Below are 23,825 nucleotides of genomic sequence, written 5' to 3'. Positions count from 1 at the left end.
ATCTGGATGGGACAAAGCAGAGAGGAGGAAACAGCTGTACAGCAACCTTGTCTTATGAACCAATAAGGGAGACTTTTTTTTTCCCCCAAAAGCTTGACAGGCAAAGAAAAAGAAGTTACTACTGTCATTCCAATTTTTCTGTGGATTACATATTAAATATTTAGATTGGATCCAGCTACCCAACATGGTACCATACCATCCCCTCTGCCACCTTTCATGTAGCAGCACTGTGCTGACCAGAGTCAGGACATTTCCTGTGACTCCTTTCCTTAGGACTCTGGGATCTTGAGAGGTCAACAACCTAATTTCCATACCTCAGTTCTCAACCTTACACAACTGTCTCAAATATCTCCCTCCCTTTTTATAATACTATGCAAAAAATTGCCAGTACTAAGCTTCCTGAAAACATAAGAAAAAAAATTAAATTATTTAACAAATAGAGAGGGAGAAAGGAATTAGCCAGGCATGCTTCAATGACAAAGCTGGAATGCACTGATTTTCATACGCTGCATGAAATAAAAATACCTATTTTATATTTCTATGTTCTATTTCTACATCATAAAAATACAGCAGTATTATGTTTACCATTGCATTGATTAAGCATTTTTCAAAAATAAAAAAAATCAAAAGGCAGATACTTTAGGTAGGCTATAAAAAAAACCCATAACACCCCCTCCCAATATCCTCAGGACTCAATCTTTGAAGATGTTCGGCTCCTCAAATGAATACTCAACTTAATGTATTATTTTTAGTGCCCAAATGAGATATATGCAGCATAGACTGAAGCCTACCAGCTGAAATTCATCCTTAACAGACAACTTTTCCCCCTCTAACTTAAATGCAACTATTATTAAATCAGACTGCCTTATTTGACAGAGGTAATAACATTCACGGTAATTTCAGTACTACCAATTAACTGTAAAACAAGATATTCTCAGCCACAACTCCTCCAATCTGAAATAAGCCTTGTCTTAGGTTATAATGTAAGATGTAACCAAAAGTATGTATTCTATCACTATCTGTTAAAGCCAAGTGGGGCAGTGTTCTTTGTCTCTTCCATGACACATCCCTGGTAACTCCCTCCGGGGGAGATCTTCTGTTAATGGGTCATCCAGCCTCACTGCATGACTCATAAAATTACATCATCCCATTGTGAGATGCTCCGCCCAGGAGAAGGAACCAAGCATTCCATCCTGGATATAATCTGAGATTCCGAACACCACAGACACCTTTCCACTGGATTCCCAGAGGACAGGAGCTACACAGCTACCACTGGACTTTCTAAGGAAGAGCAGACCCTTCTACAGGATCACTGCTTCAACAGAACCACATCCATCACTTCAGGAGGACTGCAGCCACCATTTAATCGGACTGCTATCACCACCCCGACTAACAGGGTGTCAGGTTGTATCCTGGCTCTGTCAGTTTAAACCAGTGTTTACTGCCTTTATCTTTCATTTTCCTATTAAATTGTGCTTCTGACTTGGAGTCTCCCACTGGTTTGTTTTCAAACTAGTACAGCCTTTACTCCAGCTCTGGACTAGACAAGGCATTTTTTTTATTTCAGGTATTAGCAGAATGTAGCAGCTGACCATTTCAGCTATTTTACAGAGAAAATATTCCACTCATGTGAAATGTTTCATTCCTCCCCTCTTCCAGATGACTTTTTAATGGTATCTTTGAACACATATTCTAATGATCAACTCAAATGTCCTAAAACATAACATAAATGCACACTGCAATGCAACTCAGTGTCTTATTAACACAGCTTACCTGCAACCCTCAGCAGGTTTGCCAGTTCCAGGAGCTTAGCAGACTGTTTATAGTTTGTTGACGTCTGTGCCAGACAGTCCTTGATGAGACCGAGTCGATCGGAACACAAACGCACTGTTGAAAGCAGAACTGGTTTAGAGACTGCACAAATGAACTTGACTGCTGTGCTCCTGCTTCAACAACACAGGGCAGGAGGAGTGCTGGGGAGTATAAGAATGCAAATACAAACTGAAAGCCAGCTCAAGGCTGCTTGCATGCAGATCCTCAATTGTACCTACAAACAGAAAGTTAAAATAACGCCGCAGGATATCCAGCCCCAATCATTAGCAAGTCAAGTCAAGTTATGAAGGGAGCAAAAAGCGGAAAACTGACCCGAATGAAAACTTACTTTTATTTCATTTTTTCACATTCACTGTTTTTAAATGTATACAATTAACCGATATACCTTTACACAATTTTAATTATCATTTTTGCAGACTGCTAACACAGACACTAACTTTTGTTTAGAATGTTGTAACGAACTAAGATTTCACGCTACATTTTATTTTAGCATGGACAAGATACATCACATAGACTCAAAGAACTGTCATTAGCAAACTCTTAATTTACTTAAAAATTTTCTGTGGAAGTGGAAGGACAGTCTGCAAATCACCAGGTTCTGTCAACTGTATCCTGAGCAGCTTATAATTAGTACTGTGTTTCAAAAAAGATTTTACCAAGAATTAAACAATTATTGTAATTGCATGATTTAATATCATGAACTGATTCCAGTGCCATATTTAGCTTGTTAGTGGGTGGCTAACTTCAGGCTGCTGTTTTAAAAGGTAATGCTTTCATACCATGCAAGTTCTCAGAACTCAGAGGAACAGCATGCAGATATTCCACTTAACACTAAATAAGAGTGAATGGCTGCATGGGGGATAAACTCTGCATTAGCATATGGGGCTTAAAACACAGGATATCAGGCCTCTCAGTAAGAGCAAAGTAGTATTTGCATAATGAAAATCATTAGTTCTGGAAATCAAATTAGACCAAAATGAATAAGAATGGAAGAGCAGGAAAAGGTCATATTTTTAGTTTAATTTTTAATATTCTATCACAGGCCTATATTAGTATACAACAATAAAACGTTTCCAGTCACTGATTATTTAAGCAGGAATTTTTAATACATAACTAAAAGTAATCTAATATAATACCATGGGTAAAACACACTTAATGATGGACTTTCCTTCACATTTTATTTTAAAAAGGAGTCTTCAAACCAGATTTTATTAAAATATAGCATAACAGTAGTTCATAAACTACTGAATTTGCTAAAAATAGAAGTGGGGGAAGATCTACAGAAAACTAAATACAGAACTGCAAAAATTGCTAAAAAATTGCTAAAAAACTATTGCTGTGGGAACAGCTGATCCTTAGTGCTATTTTTAACGACACTCTACCAAAGTAACAGATCATTTAAAGGCTTTCATTAAAATTGGAAACATCATTTTAATCTTATTAATTTGATTTACATGAAAGATACTGAAGCAAGGGTAAATCAGGGTCATTAATGAAATCACATGCATTATTTCACATGTTCTAATTAATCTAGATCAGTTGTATTACACATACTGTTAATGCAGTATTATGCATGATACCTCCAAGTCCACATCAAAAAAAGTTGAAGAAAATATGTGCACTTTTCTAGAGGCTGAACAAACTGACTGAGAAATAATTTTACTCTAGGAATCAACAGGCCAGTACTGCAAGATCTGGAAATCAGACATTCTCAGTCCAGAAATTGTAAGATTTCTGAATATAACACACGGAGCATCAACTCACTTGAACAAATACTTGGAAAAAAAGAGAACAAAAGGAGAACACCAAAGTAAAGTAACAACAGCCACTGAGAATATCTACTTCATTTTCCATGAAGTGGAAAGCACTGAAGTGCTAGCCATAAATCCCAGTATTTCTCTGCACAATGCCAGAAGTAAAACATTATCATCAGCATGTCTCATGGCTCAGTGCTCATCTCAGCCAGTTCCACTACTGTTCATGCAATTTCTTTGTACATAATCATAACTTCTTTCCAACTTTTGTCCAACAACTTTCACTGGAGTCAGAGCTCCAAAAGATTTAGTTTTAAGCACATCATCAGAAGAAATACCTAATAAAAGTTCACTTCCACTGTCATTGGGTTTTATATACCTCAAAATTAAACAGCCCACTGGAGACACGAAAACTGCCTCTGCATGAAGTACCTCTCTCCCACCTGTTATTTTAAAGCACGCAGGCAAGTGCAGATTATTTGGCAAACAAAATATGAGCTTAAATTATTTCTGTTCAAGTTTCATATACTCGGTACTCTATTTTAAAGTCCTGCTGAAAGTAAGTCCCAAAACACAGACACCATATGCAAATATCCTTCTTACCTCACATATTCTAAAAAATTTCATTACAAAAATTACTTTTGTATGTGCCTGTAAAGTGCTTGGAGGCAGGAAGTGAACTCTTTAAGTTTAATCATGTCACACTTATGTAATAGTAGCTATTTCTCATGCATATTTATGCCTGTGATTCAAGTAATCATATAAAGAATAAAATTATGCAGTACCTTGTAGCGGTAATATTTTCACACCAAATTCTTCCAGGTAACCCAGAGCACGAATGAGGTCCAACTCCTCCTGAACAGCACTCGGACTGTCTTCAATAAGTTGTAGACAGCACCTAATAAGAATGAAACACATTTTCCTAAAGTTTGATGAATACATTCAAAGTTAAACTTGTGGGAAAAGTTCACCAGTAAATAAAACAAAACAACCAAGCAGTAATTTACCGTACTTGTGAAACATCAAAATACTCTAAACATTTTAACAAATTTCTGGTTTTGGATTGCCTTCAACTGGTTGTGATAAGTACATCACCTAAACCCTCCTGAATTTAGATCGGCAATGAATTTAATAGATGTAACTACTTTAATAGTGTAAGTACTTAAATACGTAATTATTTTGGGAAATATTTCTCCTACCACTATTGCATTTTGATAATGCCATATTCTAGAAGATAAAAGCAAAACAGTGCAAAAAGTTGACAGGAAGCGAAACATTAAGAGTCATTGTCACAAATTCAGTTTCCTCAGCTAGGTACAGCAAATAAACCAAAGCTGAATTAAAAAAAAAACCAACCAACCAACCAACAACTACAACAAAACAACAATAAAAAAACCCCCACTAAATTCCTCTGAAGACAAATTAATAAATGCAACTATTAAGAGCACATTACTCTAAATATTTTTTTTTCAAGTCATATGAATAGTATATTATTGTAATAAGCTTTTAAATAATTTTTTAAAATACAAGTTGCATTCTGGTACAGTGTATTCATATGTAGTTTTACTAATACATGCTGAACAAAGAAAATCAACATGCAAAATCATAGAATCATAGAACAGACATAGGTTGGAAGGGACCTTAAACATTGCCTAGTTCCAAATCCCCTGCCATGGGCAGGGACGCCTCCCACTACAACAGGTTGCTCAAGAGCTCCATTCAGCCTGGCCTTGAACACTTCCAGGGATGGGGCATCCACAGCTTCTGTGGACAACCTGTTCTGGTGCCTCACTACCCTCACAGTAAAGAATTTTTTTTTCTTTCCCAAACATCCAGTGTAAACCTACTATCCTCCACATTGAAACCATTACCCCTTGTCCCACTATATGCCCTTGTAAAAAGTCCCTCTACATCTTTCTTGCAGGCTCCCCTCAGGTACTGGAAGGGCACATTTAGGTCATCCCAGAATGTTCTCTTTTCCAGGCTGAACAATCCCAAATCCCTCAGCCTTTCCTCACAGGAGAGGAAAGAAGAAGGTGCTTCATCCCTCTGGACACACTCCAGCAGGTCTGTGTCCTTCCTGTGCTGGGACTCCAGAGCTGGATGCAGCACTGCAGGTGGTGTCTCACCCCCTCCCCTTCCTCCCCTGCTCCCCTTGCTGCTTTGGGTGCAGCCCAGGACACATTTAATTTTCTGGGCTGCAAGAGAACATGTCCAGCTGTCTCCTCCACCAGCATCCCCAAGTCCTTCTCAGCAGGGCTGCTCTGGATCTGTTCATCCTCCAGCCTGGACTGATACCAGGGTGCAGCACCAGCACTTGGTCTTGTTGAACTTCATGAGTCTCATGAGCTTCAATTCTTGAGCTTGTCCAGATGGCATCTCATCTCAATGATTTTAAATGGTTTAATTCACCATACACATTAAATCAGGAAGTATTTGATTTCTCCAGTTTATCATATGACTTTTATCTCCACACGTTCATTAAGAAAACACATTTTAAATCAAAACCAAAACTGTATGTTAGCTGAACATCCCATATGAACCCATCATATTTTTCAGGCATATTGACAAATATTTCAGGGTGAAGATTAAAATAGGAGTGGAATAAAAGAGCTAAAGAGAAGACAAATATATTCTACCTAAACCAACACATACATGAAGGCTACTAGGAGACCTATACACTGATAATCACTCATGGAAACAAGGTAAGTTACCATGAAACAACTCCTTGAAGTAAGTCAGAGAAGGACCAAAACATGTTACTGAACAGAATAAACACAGAGTCACACATTCATACCAAGTATTTGAGCTATAAACCACGTATTTTGAAATATCACCATAAAACCCTAAGAGAAAAGCTGGTCACAGGACCCTTATTCATTAAAAGGGTCTTTAAACTCCCTGCATTAAAAGCAACATTACTCTGTACTTCCAGAGCCTGCTTATGAAAAATATTCTCAATAGACGACTGGGGGAGGGGAGGGGGGGGGAATATAATATCAAATAAACCCTAATGCTATGACAACATTAACTCAGTTGTATTTATGTATATGATAGTGGCAAATGTACCTGGCCAACTCCATACAGCTATCAGTCAAACTCGTTGAAGAATTGAAATATTCTCTACCAGCAGCCAAAACTAGTTCAATACTTCTGGCATAGCTGACTCGGTACTGCAGCTTCCCTTTTGATGAACTCGGCAGATCCACTGACCAAACACGGCAATGCATCATTTGCCCAGCCAGGTGGATATTGTCTATACTGCTTGAGCATAAAAGACTTTCGGTGAATATCTAAAAGAAAGAACAGTAATTTAATAACCTGCAGGAGCAGCAGCAGTTTCAATTAAGCTTATCTGCATTTTATGGCATAAACCCCTTTGAATGCAAGGAACTTTGAAGTCAAAAGAATATATATATATATTCAGTCCAAGCAGAAAATCTGACTTCTGTCAAGGGAAGTATTTCTACAATTCACTTAAGTAAAGCTAAAATTAACTAGTAGCTACTTTCTATTTACTGGAAGTTAAAAAAAAAAAAAAAAAAAGCATATTAACTGTCTTTTTACAGTATGACTTAAGACACCAAAAATATACCTACATTCTGAGGTGTACTACAATATAAGAATCTGAAAAGGCAGTTCACTATTAAGACCTTAAAACTAACAACATATGAGAAGAAATTTTGTATTCCTAAAGAAACTAAAAATATATAGGACTGAGCACGTAAAATGTTCCTTAAATTTCAACCAAGACTATCTTCAAAGAATGCAAACTAATATAATGCTGTATTCTGCCAGAAAACACCTAGCTTATTTACAGGTAAAAGTTTTACCCACTTTAAGACACTCAAAATAATCTCAATTCCTTACAAAAATAATTTGCTTTTTTCTTAAGCATAGTCATTATTGTCCTAATGAAAAGAAACAGAAATTTGATCATTTCAGAAAATATCACAGCTGCAACAATATGGCCTTTATTGAATGTTTTAAAGTTCATAGCAAATTCAAGAGGATCAGTGAATCATAGAAGAGCCCTATTAAAAAAAAAATAATTGCCCTAGGGCATATCACCGTGTCCCGCAGCCATAGGGAGGAGGAGAGAAGATCCAGCAGGCAGGAATTGTGCAGCAAGATTGATTTTTTAAATTATTTCACAAACTCTTCTATAGACTTTTTTCTTCATAGTCTAATTGGACAAAGGATCAGCCACCCCTTAGGGTGATTGGCTAAAATCCTAAACATCCATTGTCAAAATATTTTTCTACTATACTATAAACAAGACTTTTCATGGCTGCAGGTGTTTCATTGTTTACATAACTCTGCTACCTCTTCTGTGAGAGAGAAAAGTCTCTCACAGGCTTAGAAAATAGCAAGAAAATCCTTGCTAGCAGCATTTTGTATCCACAGAGCCCAGGTTGGGAGGGACCTCTAAAGATGATCTGGTCCAACCTTTCATGGGAAAGAGGGCATAGATGAGATTATTTAGCACTCTATCCAATCATAGTTTAATTTCAGGATACTTTTTTTCTAGGAAGAACCTCTCCAAACCACCTCATGCTCTGGAAAGGAAAACAGTTCTGTGCTTCTTAAAGAACATCACACAATTGGATCATCTTCCATTTCACAACATACCAACCCTCAAGGAACAGCGAGAGATGCAAAGTATCACAGCTGACGTTCTTCCTCAAAGATCCCACATGGAACATTTACCTCTCTCAAAACTTAAGAAGTCCTCCTTCAAGAGGACAGAATTCACCTTGCATGAAAGAAGAACAAACTAAGCATCATGCTCAAAAATACTGAAACCTCAGATGGGATTGCAAATCCTTACTGCCTCACCAATTTATCAATTTTGAAGTTATTGAAGTATAATTGCATATGACAGCACCACATTTCAAAGCATTTTCAGTACTCCTACATAATTTTTTCCAAAACCCTTAGTTGTGTTTCTTTTTCAATTATATGGTTCAGAGTTTAAAAAAATAGTGTCAATAGAAAACTTACATTAAGATCAGAGCAAAGCAAATGCCTTATTTATAGAGTGCTCTAGTATTACAATTTTTTAACATGCACGTAAAAAAAATTTCAAGTACACCAAGTTGTAGCCTACCACAAAACCATGACTATTAAACATGCTGCAATTTTTCTAGCTGCACTACAGGGAAAGAATGATTTTTCTCACATGTAAGTTGAATAGCATTGGTTTTTTTCTTTTTTTTTCTACTTTGCTTTTAAAACTTCTCCTAAGAGCTAATCAGATGGATAGCCATAAGCAATTAAATCTGTAAACTGCAATAAAACCTGCTTTTATATAGATATAAACACTAATTATAGTGGACACAGTACTGCATCTGTAATAAAATGCAGTACATTGAAGTGAAAATGTAAATAACACGTCACAGCAAATTCTACATCTGTCTAACAGCTGTCCTTTGCAAATACTAATGACATGGGTTTGGGCTTTATGCACATGCAAGGGTTTTTACCTTCACTGAAGTTAGATTTCTCATCTCACATAATTTTACTTCAATTGCAAGCAGCAGAAAGTCCATAATCCTATAATGATCTTGGATAATAGTATCAAGCCAGAACTCCATGTTTAAGAAATGCTTGAGTGAAGACAATGCTTTATTTTCATTAGTTCGGAGTGTTTGTTGCTAAACACATTTGTACATGGAACTACAGGCTACAGAACAAAGTTGACTCAATTTCTAAAAAGCTGAATTTTAATAAAAGATATACAGGATATTTATTAGAAGGGCTTTAGATAAAATGAATAAACACCAGAATTTTTCCTTAAATAAAATACAGCAAAAAGCCAGTAGACAACCAAGTAACAACACTTGGAAAATGTATTTACGGTTGTGAGCAACAATATGAAATAAGAATCTATAGCTTACTTGGGACATAAGTCAGTAAGAAGATACAAAACTCACCTCATAGCAAGTATCTGAATGTAAGCATCTATACACTTTCTGCTGCATGTCCAACATATCCTGGAGTAATTGCTTCCACTGTGTCTCACCAACTGACGGTTGCCTACAAATATTTTTTAAAATTAAATATTCTCTTCCCCAACAAATTTAAAGAAAAGCAGTAGATTTCCATCACCAAAAATACGAGTTTTCTCAAATGCTATTTCAGTATTTAATTAGACTTTTAACCAGGAGTGATTCAAAGACAGATGGCTTTTAATATTAATTAATATTAAAACAGCATCCGTGGGATAAAATGGTTTGACAACAATGCAGTGCCCAAAGTGCTTTTTCTGTTTTCTGTGGGATAAGGCAGGGATTTAAGCAATCTTTCTCAAGAGTCCCCAGCTAGGTTTTGATAATTTTCCATAACACATCAGAAAGTTTGAAGTGCTAGCCTCCTGCTGATCCAGGAACTGCAGGGCAAAACCAAGTCTCCAACAGCAACTGAGGATCATTAAAGTGCTGTTCATTGTAGGCAATCTCAAAGGACTAATCAATTGCATGCAATCACAGGAGAATAGAGTTCCAACTTTGTTTCTTAAAATTGAGTGGTATTCAGATTCTTGACCCTCTGAATCCATGGATCTCTGTTTATGCACAAAGCCTCAACTTCTTGTGCCCTATCAAAACTTTTACTAGTAAAAACACTATGAAGGTTTTTTGACATTATCTTGAGCCTTTCAGATTAGAAAAAGACCTTTTTAAATTACATGAGCTAGTTCCAGCTAATAGTGATTTTCTCATGTGGCATTAGCTTTTATTTTGGCAAAACAGAAGTGGAAAAACCAACATTTTTCCTACAGAGGCATTGTCTTGATCTTTCTAAAGAGAGGTTTCCAGAAGTCTTAAAAAGCTTTCAGACTACTAAAAATCTAAATACCACTCTACCATAATGGATAAACTGCTGTGCATATTTGCTGTAAATACGAAAGAAAGTCACCCGCAGTTATGGCTGGTTTTCCCAGGATTCAAAATTTTTATCTGCTTATGCCAAGAGCCATTTAATAATTCATGTACAGTTGAAAGATGAGTTAAATGAAGTAGTTCTTAACTAGAAAAACTGAGAAATAATACTGGGAATATAAGTGGTAGAATCAATACCTAAAATCAGTAAGTTACCATATTACAAGGGTTCCAAGAAAACACACCAAAAAAACCAAAGCATTATTTTACAAATCCTACACTCTCAATAAAATTAAATAGGTCTTAAAGGACTTTATTTACAATATGTTACCTTTCACAATTCATCATCCTGCAATATTTTGCAGCCAGTATGCCTTTTAAGCTTGTTTACTTGAACACAAACATACTAAAGCAGAGATTTTTGACTGTGGAGAATGCAGCCAAAACACTAATCATGTTAATCACATGTTTAACCAATCTCTGTATGTACACTGTCTTCAGGGTGAACACCCCAGCTCCCTGCTGCCACAAAGCAGGCAGGCATGCTCTGTTACCTCACTGCGCTTCCCCTCTTATCCCGGTGCCTCGTGGAATACTAACTTGCGACCTGTGTGCCTTGTCAGCCGGATCATCAGCTTCCGCGCCTCCTCTGCACTGTCCTTCGTGTCTCTCACGAAGGAGACCGGCTTCTGCAGGCCATGCTTCTCCAACAGCTCCGACACACTGCAAACAGAGTCAGCGCTCTTGAATCCTGCACAACTGTACAACTACTGCTGCAGCAGCAGGACTCTCAAACAATGTACTGCAAATGCAAACAGTCTCCATAAAATCTCTAATAGTATAGCTTAACCAGAGTAACATTACCTACATTTTAAAAACTATATATATATATTAAATAATACCATAGGGTAAACACATAGCACCACAGTTTTAGTCTTTGATCACTCAAAGCATTAGAGAGTATCAAGATCAAAACAAACTCCTCAGGTTAACCCTCCTTCCCCCTGCCAAAAAAAAGCCCACTGAAAATAAAAACAAACAAAACAAAAAATCCCCAACCAAACAAATAAAAAAATTCCCCAACAAAACCCCACACACAAAAAAACCCAAACAAAGCAAAAAAACCAAAACACAACCCCCCCAAACTTTTATTCCAAGAACAGTATCTCTACAGTTCTATACTATTCAAATAGATAAAACCATTCAAAATTTCTATGTTCTGAATACAAAAAACATACAGATAATCTTGTTGACAGCATTAAAAAAAATATATTCTTGCTGGTTTCTTATAAAAATGTTCTTGGCTATGCTTAGTGATTTCTCTAAGAATATTTATTTCAGCAAAATGCAATACCTAAGAATTTGTTCCAGTTCATCTACTTCATCATGAAGAGTGTTAGTTTTATCTGTTTCAGGCCTGCAATGATATCACACAATTAAATATATACATAAACACATATTTCTTATAATTTCCTCTTGTAACTCACATTATATACACATGAAGATAAGTAGTTTGAAACATTCCTTGATTAAAATAAATGTTTACTTGTAAATATTAAAACTATTGGGCTTCTTGCTGTAAAGACAGTTAAAATTTAGAGGGTCCCTCAATTTTTTAAGAGCAGAGGTTTTCCTTCTTCCTTAGACTTTTCTCAGGCTCTCTCCTTCCTTCATGTAAAAGATACTGGAAAAATAGTTTACACCTCACAGATCACAGAGTATCTATCACCTCTTCATGCTTTCACTTTCTTGAGCATTACTTGTCCTTCAATAGGTTTTCCATCTTCCCTCTCTCACAGGGACATATTGCTGCTTTTAAGTTAACTGCAAGACGCCACTATTGCAAGAAAACCAGTAAGACAGCACTAACACTTGGTCTCAATTCATCAGACTATGAAAGTCTAAGAAACAATACAGAAGCCTTGGTCTAGGCTGCTACTTTAACTCATGTTCTGCTGCATTAACTGGTAGAGTATGTACTTCTGATGTATATACAGCAGAAGTATATAGATACATTACAATCATGGCAGCTCAGAGGTGAACAGAGTATTCCAGTAACTTGGTCTGCCCTTTAGTGACTTAACAACCCTTTTTAAAGCTTTAATTCACAACTATATTTAATATTTCTAAAATATTTGTAAATAACCAAATAATTTACAAATAAAATGTTTACCCATATCCTCTTTGTGGAAGGCATTCCAAAATATCATAACAAAGAGAGAGCTGGTCATCTCGCTCACAGCTATAAATACACTCCAACGCCGTGATCATAAGCTGGTCCTGATCAGGGATAATTTGTTGCTGACACTAACAAGAAAAGAAAGAACACTGGTTTTTATTCCCTGTTTCTAATTCAACAGTAAATTTTCTTTTCAACATAAAAAATAGGTACTCCAAGAAAATAAATTTTCTTCAGGTGCAATTAGAATGTTTCTTGATAACAACGTGGTGAAGTCATAACCTGAATCTTATCTTGGCTAGTTTTCTGCAGTGCAGACACTTGAAAGAACAGTGGTATGCCACTATACCCTTTTTGAATTTGAGAAGTGGAGAGGGTGCAGAGGAAGGCAACTGCTGCAAACATTTGTCAGATTTATTTAATATGTACAACAGTACCAACATACATTGAAGAGCTGTGGTTGTGCTTCACTGGTTGATTTCTGTCCATACACTCAGAACATTCAATAGCATGCAGAAATGTGCCTGTGTGCTCTGGAATAATTATTTAAGCCATAGAAGCAGCGTAAAACACTCACATGGAAAGCAACTTCAACCCTTACTCAGTGAACTCTCACCTCAATCCTAATGGCCCCCACTTTATTCTTTACATTTGCTGAGTAAGGCGGGAGAGGGGGGGAGTAACTTGAAATCTACTCCTAGTAAAATTCCTCAGGGAAAAAAATATTAGTGAGATCATTAAACTCTTTCATATCCACTTTTTATAAAGCAAATATGCCAGGAATTTACTTTAAACAGGTCACCCGAAAATCACTTCAAAGAAGAATCCGTAATTTTTATTCTACTAAGCTAGAATCATTATTACATTAATTTGACAATCTCATCAAGGACAGTTTAGCTGCATTATGATTTATGCTACAAAACTTTTTAATTGTTGTTTTCTAAAACATAACAAATTCTGGGTCTAAGAAAAAGGGAAAGATCAGAAAGATGGTCTGATTTAGAAAAACTAACTCTATTTCTGAATTAACCTCTTCAGGACAAGAATTTCCAAAGAAACCAGTAGAATCAACAGGGCTCTTTACTTACAGCAGGTTTTGAATTCTGAAATATCTTCAGAGGTAGAGTCAAGTCTTCCTTTGCCAGTGTTACTAAATATTCTTTAAAAAGGGTATTTGCAAGACCAGGGGACTGATTTTCACAGCGGTGGAGAAAAGGGATCATCCACTGGTAAACATTCTTCACATATTTTTCATCTGAGGACTGGAAAGCACAAAGAGTTACAGAGAGGAAATATAAGAACTAGTTCAGCTTCATTGTCCAAAATAAGCAGGAAAAGCAAAAAACCAAATAGAACCTTTTTTGATCAATATAACTGAAACAGTTATCTTCAGCTATGACAAACAGATCACTACATCATGAAGCCCTGAAACAATCTTTCTGCTACCCAATGGCTTGAGGAAACTGAGCAGAACAAGAGTAAAGCCCATTGGTGAGGAAAGCCTCCCTTCCTCCTGCAGTTTCAGAATGAGTGAAAGACCATGCATGCATCTCCGAGTAGCATTACTTTCAGTAATTCAGCAAGAATGTAAAACAGAAAACCAAATGCTGAGTGGCTATATAAATAAAAAATAAAATTCTGAGTATTTTTCTAGTTTCCTCTGGTGCTTATGTGTTCTTCAACTGAATTTCAGAACCCTATTCCATCTCTAGCTATTTTTCAGCCCTTCCAAGACGTCTTTTTCTATCCTGAAATGCCATGGATAAGTTCAATACAGAGACAAAAACACACATACAGTGCAAAGGCAAATATTAAAGTTTCTTGACAATATTTAAAGACACCAGAAAACATCCATGGAAAACATTCATTGTTGTGGTATCTGCAGCATCATCAAGAGCTACAATGAAGATCCCTTAAAAAAGGTCAACAAAAAGGGAGTTCACAGCTTTCAAAAGAAGATTTAGTAGCACTGAGTCCTCAGCCAGGGACAAAGTGGGTCTTTGAGAAAACTGAGCCAATTTAGCTTTTTTTAGAAACAAATAAACATAGAAATAAACCCTACCACAACAACAACAACAAAAAAGGAACAGTGAAAACGTAGAATTTTTACTGAATTAAAGACAGAGGTTCATCAGAAAAATGACAGTGCCTTTATATACACAGGATCCAGAGTAACCTGAGTTACTGGATTTCGAGGTGTACTTATTATTTATTCAAAATACTTACATTCTTCATCAACAGTCTCAGCTTGTCAATGTCTTTCATCTCTAAAAGTTCCTTCAAAGTCAAAGTTCGATCACCATCAGTCTCATAAACCACAGTCTCAAGAGTGACCAGATTGTCACAAAGCACCTGCAGACCAGGAATGTTCCTCTCCATGCCAAGACGAACAAGGGACAGAGCACAGTCAACCTGAAAAATAATTACAAAAACACTGCTGTACAACTGTTTGCCAAAAGCCAACTTCAATCTATGTCCTGTCTGTGCATCTATTTTATTTCCCTGTTGCTTAATAGGCAATTTTAAGTTCCTAGAAGCTTTTGTGGACGGTATATTCCCAGATGGATTGTCCTTCTCAGCTTTATGAAGACCACATAAAATGCTTAATCTTAGGGGATGGTATCGTTATATGCTTTTAACCAAGATGCATCCTATTGATGCACGTAAATTAGAATATTATTCCCTCTGGAGATCACACACAGCTCCTCTCAGTATATGGAATATGAAGGATTGCTTTAAACTAAGACAATCAGGTAACTGACATGCAACATGACTTTTCTAGCTGAACATGATTTAGTAATTTTAATTGTTGCATTTTATGTCACAAAAAACAATAACAGGCTTCTTCCCTAGTGACTGAAACTACCTTTATATGAAAGGTTCTGTTTCAATTTCAAAGAACACAATACTGGCTGTAAATATTCAGCAAGGCAGACATAAGTCTTGGAGAGCAGAATGCTAATTTATACATTATATACTTTAACTGATCCTTGGAAGTTGCTTTTATTTCTATACCTACTGACAGGTTGTTAAGATCACAGTCAACTATGATTAAAAAGAGCCCTGAAGGACTGCAAGCTGGTAGAAGAACTCACCCATCCGAACTAACCTACGGTAGTGATACTTCCAGTCATCCTCCTTTTCATGCACCTAAATTTGCCTGAGAAGCAACAGAATACTGGAGCACACGAGTGATGAGCTCTGTTTTTATGTGCAATGCTTATCTTTACCTCACAGAGCTTCAAACACTTTTAACATATGAAGAAAATCAAGCAAAAATAAGCTGCATGTAGTCCCACAGACACACAGTAAATCTGCCACGAAGAAATCATGACAGTATCATGTATTGACATGACAGTGACACGTGACCAACACTTATCAATATACATGACACAGCAGCATGTGACAGAATAAAGCATGTTTCCCAAAATGCTGTGCACAACTTTCCCTCCCTTAGTTACAAACATAAGATGCAATGGTAAACACTTTTCATGGATTACAAAAGAGCTACTGTCTGCTATGGTAAAACAAATGAAACAGAATCTACTGGCTTCCTATTCATTTCTGTGGATTAATTATTTGGCTGAGTAAACTTCAGAGCAAGCGTAAGTACACTGCAAATGAAAAAAAAAAAAACAAGTACTTCAAAAGCCATAATGAAATTGAGACACAGTGTGAGGGAGAAGTGTCTATTAATATGCATTAAGACTGTTAAGGATTCTGTTGAAGAAGGCTGCTCAGCCATCATCATTTCCTTCCTGCTATTTTTACCTGCATTGCATACTCTTCAATTTCCTGTGCTCTGCTCAAATACCAATCAGTGACGAGATCTACTGAAAGGTCAGTAGTCCTGTACTTCAGTAACTCAGGTTGCATTTCGTACAGAAACTGGCCTTCATCTTGCAAAGTTGGTTCAATAACCATCCTTTAAAAAAAAAAAAAAAAGTGTACGTTTAAATATATATTTGCTCACCTACTTTTTTTTTTAACATCAATCTTTTTCCTAAAACGTCTGGAAAAAATGATACAATCAACCTATCATTACACAGTAAATTGATGAGACTCAAATGCCAGTCACAGTGAGCGCTAGTTTTTGTCAGCAAAGGAACTACTAAGAGATTTTGAACAGGAGATAGATCATGAAAGAAATAATTCTCTCTACTGAACTAGTAAGAGCTTTCAAACATGTGATAGATCATGAAAGAAAATGCTCTCTACTTGAAGATCCGGGTTTGCACAACCTCTGTTTTCCATTTGTTCAGTCAGTCTCACTGAGAAAGCTGAAAACACAAGTTAGTGCACACAAAAATAGTAAGGGAGTCTTACTGGGTCAATTCCCACATTTCAAGAATTAGTAAATAAATTCTTTTTATTTTTGCTTTTATATATACTTACCTGCATTCTGGTTTTTCACACCAGTCTTCTTCACGATGTTTTTGCTCATTCCAAGGAAGAATTTTCAATGTCCCCTTCTTGTAGCTGGTATGACAGAAAAGAGAAGCCTGATGTAATTTTATGTCTTTTTAATTTGTTATGGCATTCAATTAATGGAATACAAAGCATACAAAAATATTTCCGTGAATTCATGATAAGCATGTCAGCCAATTACAGTATCAATTATTTAAGATTTATTAGTTCTTAGTGCAGCTTTACAAGTGTGGTTTTGCCTGTATGTTATCCATACAAATATAATACATATTCTACCTATACTATTAAAGATCCAATAAAAAAGATTAATAAATTTCTTTTCTTACTGACCATGCTTTAAAAAAAGGAAAAAACCCACTACATGCTTTCAGAATTTTTACCATTTCACACTAAGTATTCTGACTTCATATGCTGTCACAGAAGACTGAAATGAGTAAAAACCTATGATCTTCACAGCTTGAAAAAAGAAGACAAAACAAACTGTTCAAATCTTAGTACAAATCCTCATACTGAAACAACACATGCCCTGCTGTGCTGATCTTCTCAATTAAGTTTAATGTGGATTTCTGACTACAAACCTCTACAGTGAAACATCCTCTAATTACTGAGGTTGAAAAAAAAAACCCTGTTTAATTTAAGATGCAGATTAAGAATATAATGGATTATTATTGGAATGATTAGTTATGGCTTGGTGTAGAAGGCTAGCTGCTTAGGCAGCATAAAACACTAGAAAACCGTGTCAAGCTATGCAGAACATAAACTAATGGGGAAGAGAAGAACTTTATAGGTTCTGGCACTTGTAGAAATAAGAATCAAACCATGTACAAACTAGAGACATTAGAGTTGCAGCATACCAGAAAAATAAGCTATTTTAAATTTAATTCATTTTCTCCTGACCCTGAAAATAAACAGCAATGGTAACCCTACACAGACAATCCCTATTTATAAACTAACAACTGCCACTATCTTCTCATCCCTTGAAGAGCAGCATTGTAACTCAGTAGTTTAAAAATAAACACAACTCCAACCAACAAATCAATTTCACAATATAGTAAGAGTCAAAAAAATAAGCTAAAAATCAGTAACTACATCTCATTTAGCAACAGCCATCAAACTCACTGAACAAAGCAAGGCATGCTCATGAACTGCCCTGCCCCATACACATATACATCTCACCCAGAGGACTGGTCACTCTTTTTTCCCTTCTCTGTGCATTAGCAAATAACACCTCATGCTTTATCATTGTAATTCCAAACCTCCAAATTATACATGCTGTAGTAATCCAACAATAAAAAGGTAGAGGCAGATTTGCAGGTTATAGAAGTCAAACAAATGGAGGGGTGAGGATGGAAAACTGTTAATTCCTGTGTCAGAGCGATAGCAACACCTGCTTTCAATTCCTGTTCACCTGAACAAAACACTCTATGGCTCTCTTTATAATTACACACCATACAGCAATATCATTAAAAATAATTCATAAAGAAAACTCCAAACTAATATTTGTGGTATAAACACCAGGAATAAAGCCACTTTCTTATTTTTGAAAGATTCATCATCAGCCCATATATTTTGAGGATTACGGGTGCTGTAGTTGTTTAAATCTTAAATAATATAATTTACCAATAATTTAATGTTTAAAACCGACTTCATAAACTAAATTAATATAGTCACATTTCAAATGTCATACATGAGAACGTTATTATGGAAGGCCCAGTTTTTAGTGAAAAGGTTCTCTTTAGCAGCTGAAATGTCAAACACCAGAAAAGCCAAAGTGTAATGCTGCCTTCCAAATTATAAAATCAAGACAGTACAAGTAGGACTTTGTATTTCAATTGATAATGCTCTCCTTTCCTGTGTTCTATTTAACAGAAAAGAAAGCAGAACAAACTTTGTCTAAGACAATTTCATCTCTTAGCAAATTTTTCCCATTCTTCTCCCAGTAGGCTTAAGAAGGTATTTCAAGGCGGAATTGATCGGTTGGTTGTTTTGTTTGGGGGAGCAGGGGGTGCGAAGGTTGGAAAAAGACTGGGGGTAAAATTAAAGAAAAGTGAGAAGTTATAGACAGAGCTGTAACAGCATGGAAATTATAGGGGAAAATGCAGTTGCTCCTCCCTGCATGGAATAAGGTCAGTGATTTCCCCCACACAATACATGCTAAGGGGGACTAAATGAAAGGTGGAGCAGAGTAGAGACACCATGGTCAGGCTCTGCTAAAATCCTTGCAGAGAAGGGAACTCAGCAGCCCTTTTTAGCTGTAAGTCACAGAGCAGCTAAAACCCAAAGGCAATAAAGGAAGATGCCTTGCCATTGAATCGTCAACCATGGCAAAAACACCCTCCTTGGACTGGTGCATACTCCCATCCCAATGTTACATTGGATACTACACCAATGTTCCCTGCCTCCAAGGTACCTCCAACCCTCACTCAATAGGTATGAAAGTATATACTTTTATACTATTTCTTCACTTAAATGTAGAAAAAGTATAAAAGTTAAGAATAGGGAAAAGTCAGGGAAGACTCCGTGGTAACTTCCGGGATCAGCTGACAGGCTGAACCTGTCCTCTCCCACACAGGGATGTCCATTGGGTAAGAACCATGTTCCATGCACACTGAATGAGTATCTCGAGCTAACTTTGGTTAGGAAGTAGAGCTTGTTATATTATATAGTATATATTGCTTTGAATACATTTTTGCAGTCAGATACTGTCACCAGCAATCCTTGAACCTTAACCTGTCACAATTTTATTAATAAAGAGTGTTATACCATAAACTGTTAGTGTGAGCCCTTCAAGGGGGCTGGCAGTCACTGGCAGCAGGGAACACACTTGAATAAAGGTGTGGAGACCCAGGAGCAGTCTCTGTTTGGCCTAGAACTGCCCTCTGACCCAGCACCACTCCATGAAGAGTCCCCATGATGGGACACTGCTCTGGCACAAGGGTCTCAGACTAATCAAACGCAAAAGGTTTGAGGAAACCTGTTTTCATATGACAGGGGGCTTGTTTGGTTTTTGGTTGGTTGGTTGAGTTTGGAGGTTTTTTGTTGGTGTTATTCTTTTGGGAGGAGTTAGGTGGGGTTTTTTTAATATTAACACATATTCTTAATGGGAAAAAAAAGGAGCTTTTATACAGCAAAGGACAGACAAGGGTTTCATTTCAGAATCTGTTTCAAATGTCTGCAGAACTGTAGCAGAACTACTATGAGAGAATAACATTAAGAGAAGGTTTTCAGGTAACAACTCCAATTTCATATTACAGATAGCTTTTTCCTCCAACATTAGCTCACATACTAATGTCTTAACTATTATTCTGTCTCCAAAATTTGTAACGCACTTTGTTAAAATTATTTGATGTAGTCAAGTCCTACAGGCCCATAATGTGAGATTATTTCTTTATTAGTGAAACAGTAAAGTAACAATTGCTTTTTTATAAATTACAGTGGCAAGAAGATACTCAGTTGTTGCAAGGGCCAGCTGGCAGAGGAAACTAAAAGCAGCTTGAGGGCCTAAGCAGTTTCAGAAGGTTAAGAATCACAAAGCAAAGAACTTGTACCAGATCCTGCTATTCGAATCCTTAGTCTCATTCCTTCCCACAGCTCCACTAAGAACAGCCCAAAGAGTACCAGGGAACTGATAAACCAAGGTCAGACCCTCTCAGTCAGTTTCTCTCACTCATCTCTTGGCTGAGTCTCCATCCCTGGAAGGTATTTCCATGGAGAAGACATGGAGATGTGGCACTTAAGGACATGGTTCAGAGGCGAACTTGGCAGTTTGAAGTTGGACTTTATCTTAAGGGTCTTTTCCAACATAAACTATTCTGTTATTCTAGTAAAGAGAACACAAACTGTGCCCCTACCCCTCTCTTTCAAAATCTGGCTTTTGCAAGAGTCTCTGATGCATTTACCTGACAGTGGAGCAATAGGGGAGACACATGATAAGTAAATGATTACAGCAAGACCTGTTAAGAAAATCGCAGCACATGTCACTTATTTTATTTCTTCTGAAAGCAAATTCTTGTTCCCAGTAGTCACCAGGACTTTTCATCATTCTCTTAAGTAAGAGCTTCCCACCTGAATGTATCTTCCTATATAATCTCAGAAGCCCAGAAGAAACTTAGGGGAAATTTTCTTTGTTTCGGGCGTTTGGTTGCTTTGGTTGTTACTGAGAAAAAGAAGTCATGCAAAATAGTAAGGAAAGAGGTACATACATTTAATGGATATTTAAACTTCAGCATTCTCCTCTTTAGACTAACAAATTATTAAATAAGAAAATTACTACAAATAAACAAATACAGATATCTGGAATGCAAATTTAAAACCATCCTTGCAAGAATGAGATCTGAATGACAAGGAACCAAGACATTTCAAAACGCACATAAATGATCCTAATGCTACTGTCCCTCAGTATGAGATGGGAAGAGAAACAAAAAAAGAAAAAAAGAAGTTAAAGAAAAATCTACTGCCCAAGCCTGTACTGCCAAATACCACATTGAACACATTCTTCATAATTTTGCTGCCACATCCAGCATACTTGCCATAGATGTGGTGAAGTTACATCCAGGACATACAGTTCCAATTAAGAAGTAATTTCTTTACAGATTCAGTAGCACAAAAGGTTTACAATTAAAAGTTGGCAAAAATTGCATTCTCTTAGCTGACCTATGTATCAGTACAAATTACATGTTTCTAACCTCCAGTTACTCTTAACATAGTTGAGTTACTTTACTGACTCTGATCAACAATTATTAGAGACTAAAGAGCTTAATTTTTATGCAAGCAAGCATTACCCACCCCAGCCTAAAGTCAACAGGTATTAGCAAGTGTTTCTTTCTGCAGACATGCAATCACCTATCCAGCCCATATCCCTAACTCTCTTCAGAAAATAATCTGCACTTCCTTCTTCCCATCTAAAAGGTGATACTTTTTTTCCTATCCCTATAATACAAACGCCACTTGGTTTGCCCCCGAATTCCAACTGCTTCAAGTATTTTTTTGAAGATACACTTTAAAATAGAATCCTTTCCAAATAGCAGAAGTCATGAATTACGTACAGACTGCATTAAAAATAATTTCTCTAGCATCTCATATTTATAGTGTCAACTGAAGCTGAAAGTTTACTACTTAAAAAAAGTAATGTTTAAGAAAGATCTCACTCAATTCAAGTTCTCAGGCTTTGCTCTCTGCGAAAGTTGCTTTCCTTCCCCCTTTCCCCGCAACTCCAAAATCCATCAAGTGATGACGCAATGTGCAACTCTGCCACTCCCTGCCTGTTTTCTCAACAGGGTACAATAAAAAAAAGCGTAGAAGTACAGAGTCAAGCGATATGAATGACTAGAGGCAAGAAGTGTATGACATCCATTTTCCAAATACCGAAGCAGATTGAAAGAATCCTAGAAGAAAGCACCAATATGCCAAGTCTGGTACCAAGTTGTACATGTTATCATTTCACTTAAACAGGAAATGGTATTTCACTGTTCTTACTTCCTACAACAGTGTAAGTACTGATGAGACTCGGCCTCGTTTACAATAAACAGCAGATACTGTTTTACACAATTCATAGCTAAGCTGTTAACTACCTGCTGCATGGCATAGAAGATAAACCACCATGTACTTCGATTCCAAAACAAAATGAATTCCTGGAATAAAGTCTCGTGCAAGTTTACTACATCTAGAAAATATCTAGTTGAGAATATTTGAGCCATATATTATTGATGTATGTTATTTCTCACTTGAGAAACTTCAAGTAAATGTTCCAAGTGCACTTGCCTGTAGCGATTTTCCTCTCCTGAAAACTACTGTTGGCCATTTGCCTTCTGGCCAAATCTGCCAAGACCAATCTTATGTTTCAGCACAAGGTTTTGCAGAAGTGAAACCCACAGTTGTCCAGACACCTCAATTCCAGAAGTGCTAAAAGCATACTTCAAAAGTTTTTCATAAAAGCTTATTAACAGACCTGACTGCAAAATACTAAAGAAAAAAAGATTTTTCATTTCATGGGAAAGAATTGTCATGCAGTGCAATCTTGACTGCAAAATGTCTATCTTTTTTCCCTTCTCACAGCAGAAAAAGTTGGAGTTAAAATATTTTAAGTCAGGTGTATGGATAAGCCACGGAAAATACTTTTTAAAGTATTTTCCGCTCTGGCTCCATTTGCCATTTTAAAAGTATTCAGGCTCACCACTGGAATAAGTTGAGAGAGGAATTTTAGATTTTTAAATTCTCATCAAGAATCAAGCAGCACTCAGAAACCATCTCCTCTAAAAGCTTAAAGAAAACACCACTAAAAAAGATTCAGCTGCAAGATTTTTCATCCTAGCAGAAATCAGCATTTATGTTAAGTCAGTCTTAACAGGTAAGTTTCTTGGTGAGCCCAAAACACATACATACACAAAAAAACCCTAGCAGAACCCACAGCACTCAAGAGCTGACTCCTAACTCCATTCACTTTCTCAACAATGCTAATAAAATACATCATTCCCTCTTGCCCGCTAATGACTTTATCCAACTATCCTTACTATCTCTCCTCATTCTGAAGAGTTAATAAAAACTCTGTATTTGAAATTAAATATAAGAACTGGAATAAATCAGTCTTGATAGAAGCAAAGGATGAGACATCCCTGTACCTAAGCCCTTTATAAAGGCAAAGATTAGAATGCTGAATTTATTCCAACATTTACCACGAGGCTTGTTCTTAACTGATACTTATGGTGCACATACTATTTTTTTCCCATCAGATTTCTAATGCTGGTAATTTCA

At 36.6% G+C, this 23,825-nt stretch overlaps 1 protein-coding gene across 3 annotated transcripts in view; it reads right to left on the bottom strand.

Moving 5' to 3' along the window:
- Positions 1–23,825, bottom strand: part of NBAS (NBAS subunit of NRZ tethering complex) — a 166,111-nt gene that overhangs the window by 103,934 nt on the left and 38,352 nt on the right. For all 3 annotated transcript variants that reach the window (XM_032104139.1, XM_032104137.1, XM_032104138.1), the window contains exons 22-32: positions 17,043–17,126; positions 16,419–16,572; positions 14,874–15,059; positions 13,736–13,909; positions 12,642–12,775; positions 11,823–11,885; positions 11,069–11,191; positions 9,524–9,626; positions 6,657–6,880; positions 4,373–4,485; positions 1,774–1,887 (exon numbers count right to left, since the gene is read on the bottom strand). In XM_032104139.1, the coding sequence (XP_031960030.1) occupies positions 1,774–1,887; positions 4,373–4,485; positions 6,657–6,880; positions 9,524–9,626; positions 11,069–11,191; positions 11,823–11,885; positions 12,642–12,775; positions 13,736–13,909; positions 14,874–15,059; positions 16,419–16,572; positions 17,043–17,126 (1,472 nt within the window). The remainder of the gene's footprint in view (positions 1–1,773; positions 1,888–4,372; positions 4,486–6,656; positions 6,881–9,523; positions 9,627–11,068; positions 11,192–11,822; positions 11,886–12,641; positions 12,776–13,735; positions 13,910–14,873; positions 15,060–16,418; positions 16,573–17,042; positions 17,127–23,825) is intronic.

Source organism: Corvus moneduloides, chromosome 3, assembly GCF_009650955.1.
Source record: "Corvus moneduloides isolate bCorMon1 chromosome 3, bCorMon1.pri, whole genome shotgun sequence".
NCBI classification, from domain to species: domain Eukaryota; kingdom Metazoa; phylum Chordata; class Aves; order Passeriformes; family Corvidae; genus Corvus; species Corvus moneduloides.
This window is presented reverse-complemented; position numbering and strand designations above follow the sequence as displayed.